This window comes from Hibiscus syriacus, unplaced genomic scaffold (assembly GCF_006381635.1).
Source record: "Hibiscus syriacus cultivar Baekdansim isolate YM2019G1 unplaced genomic scaffold, ASM638163v2 tig00117048_pilon, whole genome shotgun sequence".
In the NCBI taxonomy this organism is placed as follows: domain Eukaryota; kingdom Viridiplantae; phylum Streptophyta; class Magnoliopsida; order Malvales; family Malvaceae; genus Hibiscus; species Hibiscus syriacus.
Window position 1 is genome coordinate 8284993 of NW_024063538.1, and position 11565 is coordinate 8296557.

Here is an 11565-nt window from a genome sequence, read left to right on the forward strand (position 1 = left end):
CCTTCGTTATAAGTGGGAACAATTCTTTCTTAACAAATGCCAAATAAATATATATATATATATATATATATATATATATATATGGTTAATGACTCGAATTTTTATTTAACACGGTTAAAAATTTATAATATATCTCTTTTAGTAAAGAGTTAAATTTAAGAGAAATTAAAGGATATATAATATAATAAATGCGAATTGAACCATAATATTTTTTAGATTAAATCACGACTTATCATTAATTTAATGAATGAATTGCGTAAAATTTAAATTCGTTCAATAGTTTATGTATTATACATAAATTATAAATTTAGTCTTTGTATTTGAATTTGATCATTTTTAATCTCAATAACCATTCAAATAATACATAAATAATGTGATTAAATTATAAAAACATAAAATGATCAATTTAGAGGGTACTTAATCTACAACTTTGATATATTATCGAATTAATTGTAAAGGTTTCCTTAATAAATTTAATAACTACAGTTTGGGTCAAAACTAGGTGATCAAATTATATTATAGGGACTAAATCCACAACTTTAACACAGTACAAGGACTAATAAAGCAAATTGATCGCAAATAAAATAGCTTGCAGAATTCATAAATGGGTAAACGATTGGGAAATGGATTGAGGGCAATATCGTAAAATGGAAGAAACTGTCGGCCTCTTAACTGGGGTTAAATAGACCCGAGACTCGGGTTAAAGCCCGCTAGTAGGGCATCCTTGTGAATTATGAGTTTTTCCGACTCTGAGTCTTGGAGCGTCAGTGACTCGGTAGTTACCCACGAGTTAAACTCGTAATTTCGAAGATGAAAGATAAAAAGTACTTATAGTCTAATTTTCTCACCATTATTATTAATTTAAATCATTTTTAATAGCATGAGAAAATTCTGAAAAGGAAACACGGAGGGAAATTTGGTATACAAGGAATGGAACCCAATTCCTCAAATGCGTCTTCGTTTTGGTATGCACGGAGCGATTCAGTTTTCATTGACATGGAAATGATCTCTCTAGGCGGCAAGGTAACCTGCATTCATATTGTATCATCTTGTTTGGTTACCGAGAAAAATCTGGAATTGAAGAGAAAACGGAATGAAAAAAAGGTTCAATGCAGAAGCTATCTATCTTTTTTTCTTTAGCAAAGCCGGATTGTTCGTTCACTTTCTTGTTTAATTCTCTATTTTTAAGCTATGTAGCTGATCTATTTTTTGGTTTTTTATCCTTTGATTGGTGGCTTTTGATTCTTCTTGTGCTCACTTTAGAAGCTGTTTTTTTGTACAAGAAGAGAAGTTTGACAAGTAATATCATGAGTTTCATGTCAATGTCTCTTAAAATCATGAGTTTTGGCGATGAAGAGCATCCTTAGATGATCAAAATAGTATTATGCTAGCTAAATCTAGTTAGATTTTACTTAACTTGGATTATGCTTTTGAAACATTTCTATTTTGAAGTAAATGAAACCCTAGTTGGATTCTCCTTACCTTGTGATTTGTTTTGATTAGGTTGGTTGTTTTCCTTGAAGGTTTGTTAAATGAATAACAATGCATTATGAGATCTATCTGCAGGAGTACCTTGTGAAAACTCGCCTCGGTTCGGGTTCTGTTTTTGTGTTTGGAGACCAAGATAAGCCGGCTCTTGTAACCTATCCTGATTTAGCTCTAAATCGTAAGTAATGCCAGAAACATTATCGTTTCGTCGATTTTCCTTATGCTTATGAGTTTTAGATATTCATTTGTGTTCTCATCATGGTGCATGAGATTTCGAGGCTGTAATGCTTTTATTCCAAAATATGTCGGAAGTTCATGACATTATTTGTTAGATTTTTGTACCAACCAAGATCTTTTTGCGGTGATACATTTTGTATCTCAAACTGTTAATCATGTGACATTGTGCAGATATCTCATGTTTTCAAGGCTTGTTCTTTTGCCCAGAAGCTAGTTCCTTACTCCTGCATAACTTTTGCATATATCATATAAGTCCTCCCGGGCACGAGGTCAGTTCTATTCGTGTTTTAATTAGCTGTTTTAATCTTCCTTGTTTTAGTTGAATCCTATAATTCACACCTTTTTTATCCGAACTTCCTTCAAGAAATGTTGCAGTTAGGAGCTGTCCCGATTGGATCTGATGACCTTATTCCTTCGGTTGATGACTTGGCAGATCAGATTGTTGAGGTTCTCAACTTTTTCGGGTAAAATATAGTTTCATTCATTACTTTATTTGCTTTATATTTCCAATTGTCGGCCGATTAGAAATTTACTTTACTATCTTATGCTCTAGACATTGTATGGCACATATTATGTTGTCATGAAGGCTGGAAATTGGTGGGCTGTAGTCGTCTGAAAAGGATGTTAATTGAGGCACCTACCACCCTTATATAATTTCTTAAGCTGTCGTCTTCGTTTATGTAATACCACCACCAACAATTTATATTGGAAAGAATAAAGGCAAGCAAGCTGATATTCCTTTTCTTTTAACTCTCCTCTTTTTAATGTTTTAATGGCAGGCTCGGTGCTGTAATGTGCATGGGAGTTACAACCGGAGCATATATTCTGACCCTATTTGCAGTAAGTCAATTATCTTGGCATCGTTTGTGGAAATTTTGTTCATCATTCTCTCTTGAATTGGAAATAAATATGTCTGCCTTTTTGCCCCTTAATAGATGAAATACAGACAACGTGTCCTTGGGTTAATACTCATTTCACCCCTCTGCAGACTGCTTTCCTGGACAGAATGGTTGTTGAATAAGGTTCCTGTCCTAGACCATTTTATTTTCTCTCAGGGACTAAATAATTACGTGCTTAGATAGATAGATGGATTTTCGTTTTATTTCAGTGATGTCGAATTTGCTTTATTTCAATGCCATGTGCAGCATGGTGGAGTTATTGCTTAAGCGGTACTTCAGTAAGGTATTTTTCTTCTTCAATAACTTGTTCCGTTTGTTCGTTTTTGTTCCTAGAACCGGATTAGCCAAGTGATGAGGCTGTGAATCACAATTGCAGGATGTTCGTGGTAGTGTTGTGGTTACCAGAATCCGATATAGTTCAGGCATGTAGAAGAATTATTTCTGACATGATTAGTGTTTTTTGTACCCCTGCAGTTGTTAGATAAAAGGCAGAGTATAAATGTTTGCCGATTCCTTGAAGCGATGAATGGGTTAGCCCAGTCCGACGAGAGATCAATCTTATTTCCTTTGAGCTTGCTGTTAATGCTTTAATCCAACATAAAAATCTTAATTCCCATCTTTCAGGAGACCCGACCTTAGTGAAGGACTGAGAAAACTGCATTGCCGTTCGCTAATCTTTGTCGGGGAGAACTCTCCATTCCATTCCGAGGTTCTTCACATGACATCGAAATTAGATAGAAGATACAGTGCCCTGGTGGAGGTAACATGCCATAACATCATGCACCCAACTTTCAAAATCATATTAACAAAGCAGTGCCATGAACTAACAATCTCGAAACGACAGAACCTGCAGGTTCAGGCATGCGGGTCAATGGTGACGGAGGAGCAAACCCATGCCATGTTGATACCAATATAGTACTCTCTTTCAGGATACGGCTTAAACCGGCCAACTCTAAGCATTAGCCCGAGAAGCCCTTTGAGTCCATCATTCATCCGTCCCGAGCTTCTTTCGCTAGAAAGCATGGGCTGGAAGTTGAAACCGATTTAAACCCAGATTTCTTTTTAAGTTGTTGAGGTAAGACGAAGAGAAACTGCAACGTCACCTTTTCGTAATGCGCGCACGCGCATATATATATATATATATATATATATATATATAATATAAAAGGTGTTCGTAGACATCTTTTGACAGTGTAGACATTAATTTTTTCATAATAATAATTATAATTATTATTAATATAATATATTATTATTATTATTTATTATTAAATATATATATATATATATATATATATTATAAATTACATCAAATGCCCAATCCAGTACATGCCCGATTAATCGGCCCAGACCAAAATAAAACCCTAAACATTTAGGGTTTCAGCTAGGGTTTCTAAACCCTAGCTCCCAGCCGCCGTTTCCAGAAGCCCCACGTGGCGCCGCCTCATGTTTCCAGAAGAGCCCAGTTGTCACCTCCAGGTGTTCCACCCTGCTGTAGCCACGACATCACCGCCTCTTCGAAGACTCTAGAAACATCACGTCGGTCGTCCACGTCTCAGCTATGGGGTGAGTCACCACATAGTTTGGTGACTCACCGAAGTTTCCACTCTTTAACCAGTCCGAGAGGAGCGCCGTGGTGGCTATAAAATCCACCGTTACCTGCAAAATAAAGAACACACACAGCCACGGAGAGCAAGAAAAAACTAGAGAGGAAGAACCGGAGATAACAAAAAACAGAGGGGTAACCAACAAAAAGGACAGAAGAAAAAAAAATGAAAAGAAGAACGGAAGACAGAACCACAACAACCACCAACCACAGCAATACCAAACAGAAACGAGAGAAACCGAGAGCAACAGAAAGCAAGCAAGAAATAAAAAGGAAGAGAAAAAGAGTAACTTACCTTCGGAGTACTCCAAGCGTCACCAAAAACCTTCGAAAACCGAAGGTACTTTCGTAGATTTGCTCCGATTGGGAGCTTTTTAGGGAAAAAGAACACCGGAATTGGCATTACACGTTTCGATCTATATTTTGGTGGGTTTTAAAATTTTTCGGCCACCATCAACGGTGGCCGGCGGTGTCGGAGTACGGCTGCCGGCCGGAATTTATCTCCCTCCGGTGGAGAGTTTAGAGAGAAGACAGAGAGAAATTTTTTTCTCTCTGTTAGAGAGAAGAAGAAAGGAAGAAGTGAGAAGGATGGCCCTTGGGGCCGGCTTAAATGGGTATAAATACCCTCATCAAAACGACGCCGTTTTGGTGAGGGTATCTGTGTAATTTCTCATATGGGTAAACCCCATCCACAGTCCATCAGTTTTATAACTTTATATTTTAGTCACTAAATCAATTTTTAAATTCTTTTAATTCGGTTTTCGAATTTCACATATATGTATTTTAGTCCTTAACCGTAATTATAAATATTTTAGATAAATAACATATTTAGTCCTTTAATTTTAATAATTAATATTTTAATCTGAATAACATGTTTTAATTTATTTTAATTTGACATTCGAATTTAATGTAATTTTATTTTAGTCCATAAATTAATAAATGAGTAAAATAACATGTTTAATCCCTGTAATTTTAAATAATTAATTATGAATTAGGTATTTAATTCTATTAGGTTATAATTTAGTCACTAATTTCAATTTTTATTTATTTTTTTACAAGTTTTATTTATTTTAAATATATAGTTTTAATTTTATTCATTGTTTAGTTATATGTTAATTTTATATGTTAATTTTTAATTATTATTATTATTTAGCCATAAATATATATTTATATAATAAATAATATTTATTTTATTACTTTTAACTTATTTTAATCATGTTTTAATATTTATTTATTTTTTAATATTAAGAAAGGGCAGTCTTAAAACAACTGTATGTCCATTTTCTGATATTTTTAAATAAATAAATATCCTATTTTATAAATTATATAAATTGTTTTAATTATTTATTTATTTTTAATATCGAAGAAAAGAGCTGTCTTAAGGCACCTAGAAGTTCTTTTCTGATATTTCTGAATAAATAAATATTTTATTTATAAATATATATAAATTAATATTTTTTTTATAATTATAATTTTGAAATAATAGGATTATAAATTAAATATATTTTTGAAAATTTAAATTTCTAATAATAGAGACAATTTATAATTAAAAAGTACCAATTTTGGGCGTTGTAGGGGTGCTAATCCTTCCCTAAACGTAACCGACCACGAATCCCTTTTTATTATTAAAAAGAACGAATTTTTAGTTAAAACGCAGACTAGTTTATCTTTTAAATGATGTTTTCTTAAAAACTCTTTTAAAAGATGATTTTTTAGGTATTCGACCTACCTGACCCAAAAGGCCGATGGCGACTCTCAAATTATTTTAAAAACTATTTATTCACTTTTCCCGCCAAATAAAAAATTCGTGTTCGGACGAAAACTGGTTACGACAAGACAAGTTGGTGAGGGTTGTAGATAGAGAAGTATGATCAATTCTTTTATTTCTAAACCATAAATTTTAGCCGAGGTGAAGTCGTTTTGTAGATTTGTCATAATAATTAGGGATGAACAAAATCGTTTGATTTTTTTTTAATTTTCTAATTATTAGTAATTTAAATTTTTAATTTAGACTTCGAGTTTGAATTGAATTCGGATAATCTAAAAATTGAAAACGTAACGTTTTGGTATGTAGTTAAATTATTTAATTTTTATACAATTTGATCATTAGTTTTTATATTTTTATAATTCCTCTTTTGTTTTAAGTAATTTTTTATTAAATTTAAATTGTATGATTTTCAACTGTTATAAAATACAAATGTAATTTTATTTTTTCCCATAATAAACTTTTTAATAATTTAATCTCTTAATTTTACATTTTATTTAATTTAGTTTTTAAACTATAACTCTTTACAATTTCTTTTTCAATTAATCTTTTTAATTGTTTATACTCGTCAATAGTTCGCCCCAAAATCTTTTCTTTAACAAATGATATTAAAAGTATTATATATATATATTAAATATTTTTATTAAATAATATTATAAATCTTATTTACACATCTAATATATATGTCGTATGATATTGAAAGTATTGTTTAAATTAAAAATAATATGATCCATAAAATTATAAATAATGATATTTAAATTTGACAATAAACTCAAAAAATATATTAGATTCAATCGAGAAAATAAATCAAATAAAATTTAGATGATAAAATGATTTTAAATTTAATTAATTCAAATTTTACTATTCGATTCAATCTAATACTTGTTTTCATTTTCTATCTATGTTTACTATTGAAGATTCAATCATTCAATAAAAACAAAAAATTATGGGGTCAAACGAGTGTGGTGCAGTGCCTGATCATCCGGCTAGGGTGAGCCATTGAAAATGGGTTCATGTCACTTTCCACGAGAGTGATGGGAAAACTTTTAGACTGGTTGCTGTCACATTGTCACTGAAACAGTCATCTTTGTCCTTATCACCAACTTTCCAGGAAAATAATTTGATTCCCCCATCAAATTGTTCTTCGTTAGAACTTGCTCAATCCAATTACTTTTACAAGTTTCTTTTACAACATACATTAAACGTGCAAGTGTTGACCAAAAGTTTCTGTAATGTCACTAAATAAAGGAAAAATAGTTCGAATCAAATTTAAATGTAAGACGAAAACGGAGATTTAATATATATATATGCATGCAAACAAAATTGTGCAATTTACCCATCACGGGGCGTTCAACGTAGTCAACATACCAATTAATTCCATGAAATTTTACTATGAATTTCATAAGATTTTCAACAAGAGGGTTCCCTGCTTGAATTAGGACCATACCCTTAAAAGCTAAAGGTCCCAACTACAGTGGAGCATTAAGCACAGTTGTAACCTTGACTGAGGTGGATGCATTCCTTTCCAACCGGAAAGGTGCTCAAATCCGGATTCCGATCGATATACTTTCTTTCTTGTGCTTTTAGTTGATGTTAAACCTTTGATGGTTGATGCTTATCTCGCTCCGGGGGTTGCTGCTGTTGGTTCCTTTGTTTTGTAGCGTTTTTCTCTTGTTCATCTCCAAGTACATTTCCTCTATCATCGGCTTCCATAGACGAACACGAGCATTTATGAACCAATTAGAGACCTAGTCATCCACCGATCAACATGAAAATTATAAAAACAACCGAATCATATGAAAGTCAGGTAAGAAAGCACCGGTTATGTCGAAAGATTTATCGAATGCTCCAAGTACCTGGCTCCTGGTTAAGCCACTTCTTATTGCAAGTAAATGTTTCTCTGCATCCCTGGGGTACCTGTGAATACGACATGTCAAGAAACGCATAACTGCTAGAGATCTCTTGTCCTAGAAGCAATTCTCCGTAAAGAAGGCTTACGGATGAAGGAAGTTCTGAAACATCCATGCACGTAAAATCGAGACAGACTTCTCCGGCAATCCTCTCTGTGGTCTCCATATTTGATCCTTCTTCAGCTGCTGAAGGGCCAATTGCTCCTGGATGAATGAATTCTGAAATGAGTCATCGCTACTTCTCTTACATCCGCCTTCGAAATTTGCTCCCATGGCTAGGATTTGGTTGCTGATCCTCTCCCTAAGGTTCTTGTATAAGAAAGAGAAGGTATGTAGAGCAAAACTAGCATGCACTCGAGGGTCCAACTCGGTCGCGGCATGGAATGCAGATATAACCGTATGGATCTCATCCAAGCATTGACTGTATCTGTCATCGACCTGGTCTCGATCAAAGCAACGCCATTCGAGTAACCCAATGCGGTGTTAAACACACCATCAAATAGAGAAAAGCAAGTAATTGGATAAACAAATCTGTCTTATCTTATATATTCGATAATTGAGAAAATTATGCAGTTCATATTTCAATATAGCAACTGAAGCAGCCAAAGGGATAATTCATAACACTACAAGCATAATCTAGATCAACATACCGCTTGGAGCAAAGTCAGCAGTTGGGATTTTTTGGCCTCGACAGGGAGTGTTTGTACTTCTGCCTCTAAATGTACCTCAGAGTTACCATTAACATCAGGTAGATCATTCGAATCAATCATCGCCATCCATCTTCTGGCAAGACAGCTAGAGGAGAATGCCGTAGAGGCTCTGGCTCCGACACTCATCTGCTCTAGATTTTCAAGAGAATAGCTTGCAATTTGAGCAAGTATTTCTTGAACAGCATGAAGATATCTCGATCCTGATATCAAAAGCGATACTTGAACCGGTTTGTCAGAACCGAAACTGAGAGAAAGCTCCTTAGCATTGCAAGAAGTTTGTTCTGAGCCTAACCTTGTTGCATTCAAGCTACAGTTTATTTCAGAGGACTGATCAGGTATATTGTTCCCACTGATTACAGCAGGAAGTGAAGTAGCAAGACTTAAAGATAGCTCGTTACTATTTTTTGAGGAACCACAGGGAAAATCCAGCCCCATATTTGCACCATTCGACGCTATCCAACCATTCGAATCCGGACATCCGATCAAAGAATAAGGTTGAAATGCCGTCTTCGATGGGGTACAATTCCATTTATTTTCCATACTACCAAAAACTTCATTAAACACACTATTTACTGAAGCCATCATTGTAGAATTCATGCCATCAGAGCATTCAGTTGAAGAGTAGGTCCTACAATTCTGAGGGTATATCAAAGGCTGCACGTTTGCTAACTCTTTTAAGCTTTCTTGAAGACCGCACCTTGCAGGTGGACTCGAAACGGGTGTCCTCCCCATGAATTGCTCATGAAACTCAATGTTATGTTCCGAACACGAAGCAAAACTCGTAACCTTCGTTGCAACCGATGCATTAGGGTCAAAGAACCGGACATGATTCGGACGGCAATCAGCACCTAGATCGCCACTAAACTCCCCTTGCATCGAGGGGAGCACAGTAAATCCAGCTAGTGTCTGGTTTTGGTTGATCTGGTTAAACAAATTGGACTTGACTATTGAATTATTAGAGACCGTCCCCCACGGGATCAAATCGATAACAACGGAATTTCGACTCACCGTCGCCCGTGGAACACCGAACATATCATTCTCCATTATACTTTGGCCACAAAAATCACATGGCCTTAGGCCTATGAACCTCCTTCAACATGTAGGATTTCATGCCAATATAAGTTCACTAAACAACTTCCTTGAGTTCAACTATAATCATTCCAATGATCCACCATGAACCTGGATAACTGGTAAAAAATGGTAATGAAACAAAGAGAGCATGTGAACAAATAGAGTAAGTTCATGTACTAGAAAGTAGAACATTTAGAGGCTTCAAAGTTCACCTTCTTCAATGCTTGTGTCTGAAACAAAGAGAAAAGCTGGAAGAAAAAAAGATGAACTACCTGAGATTTTATGAAGGGTAAAGTATTTTTCATGCTTGAAAATCTTATCTACAAGGGAAAACCAGCTTCATTATAACTATATTGACTGAGAAATAAATATGGGGTGTTCTCAGATACACTCAACAGAAGCCATTGTAATGCAAAGTTCACATGAAATCATTAGGTTTCTGATTCTCCATAAAAATAAAAAGAGCATTGTCAAAAAACATCAAAGAACTGTTGTGAAAAAAGAACCCCTCGTTTTCTTCTTTAACATAAAGGAATATAAAGAAATGATAAAAGGAAGCAAACACAAAAAAGGTGGGGTTAATTTGTTTGCATGAACAGAAAAGTAGAGCTCTATTAGTCTCTATCAAAGAACTCAAACACCAAGAAACTGAGATTCACAATTTCAGACACCCAACAAGATAATACATAATCAGTCCAACAAAGATTTTTAAAGCTCTAAAAGCACACATTGGGTTCTTGGGAAAATGTACTAGAACAGCAAAAGTCATAGAGAGAGAACCCCACTAAAAAGGGCGGTAGAGTCCAAAAATGCCCCAGAAAAAATGGGGAAAAAAGAGTGCAGACGATAAAACACATATGGAGATGGCCCCCATTTCCTTAAGATGGAAAGAGAAAAAGATAAGTAAAAAACAAGAAGGTAGAGAAACACGTTACTCTTTGGTGCAGTGCCACTCATTTCTGTTGCAGGCTTTAGAAAGAGGGCCCCTCTCTTTATCTCTCTTTCTTTCTCATCATTTATATGTTTTTTCGAGGCGGATTAATATATTATTAATATACAGTATTACCAGATACATTAAAAGATATTTAATAAACTTAGTTTAACGTTATCAGAAATGTTGAGTAATAATAATATAGTAGGTCTAAGTCATGAAAAATATTAAAAAATTTGGCAACCGACAAACTTAACTTGTCGGTTTGTGTCGATCCAAATTAAAAATGTATCGATCCATATTAGTATAGGTAAAAATGTCGATAAAACCGGTTACGAAAAGACAATACCGGTAAATCCTTACCGGATATATTGAACGTGTCGATACTTTAATATAAGGATCGACACTTTGTGAATTTAAAAGATAAGCATTTTTAACGCCTATAAAGTGTCGATACTTTATTAAAATGTATCGATCCACAACGATATAACATATAAAAATATGACGAAATCGGTATCAAAATGATAAAACTGGTAAAGAGCTACCAGATATATTTAAAGTATCGATACTTTAATATAAGTATCGACACTTTGTGAATTTAAAAGAGAAGCAGTTTTAACGACTATAAAGTGTCGATACTTTATAAAAATGTATCGATCCACAACGATATAACAGGTAAAAATATGGTTAAACCGATATCAAAATGATAAAACCGCTAAAGCGCTACCGGATATATTTAAAGTGTCGATACTTTCATAAGTACGTGTAATAAATTATCGATACTTTCAAAGAAATAGATAATTATCATATCGAAAGAATCGACACCTGACATAAAAGTAACGATACTTTGGTAGTTGTATCGATTAAATATAAATAACATATCCGATAAAAATATAAAGGTCATAGCTAAATATCATCTGAAAATAGATAGAACAGACGAGTTTTTGAAAT

At 34.1% G+C, this 11565-nt stretch overlaps 2 protein-coding genes across 3 annotated transcripts; one reads left to right on the top strand and one right to left on the bottom strand.

The window, feature by feature from the left end:
* Positions 1-930: 930 nt before the first annotated feature.
* On the top strand, positions 931-2822 carry LOC120197611 (protein NDL1-like). Its single transcript, XM_039199080.1, has 6 exons — positions 931-1023; positions 1567-1666; positions 1897-1994; positions 2101-2189; positions 2505-2565; positions 2661-2822. Exons 1-6 carry the CDS (start codon positions 931-933, stop codon positions 2805-2807), a joined length of 588 nt encoding a protein of 195 aa, XP_039055011.1. The 3' UTR covers positions 2808-2822.
* Positions 2823-7334: 4512 nt separating this feature from the next.
* On the bottom strand, positions 7335-10690 carry LOC120197549 (homeobox protein ATH1-like). 2 transcript variants are annotated; one of them, XM_039199044.1, is made up of 5 exons: positions 10619-10690; positions 8553-9799; positions 7991-8340; positions 7849-7909; positions 7335-7740 (listed from the first exon to the last, which is right to left on the bottom strand). In XM_039199044.1, exons 2-5 carry the CDS (start codon positions 9654-9656, stop codon positions 7576-7578), a joined length of 1680 nt encoding a protein of 559 aa, XP_039054975.1. In that variant the 5' UTR covers positions 9657-9799; positions 10619-10690; the 3' UTR covers positions 7335-7575. The 2 variants fall into 2 exon arrangements, with proteins under 2 accessions (XP_039054975.1, XP_039054976.1); XM_039199045.1 differs by lacking the exon at positions 10619-10690 and adding an exon at positions 9956-9993.
* Positions 10691-11565: the final 875 nt, after the last annotated feature.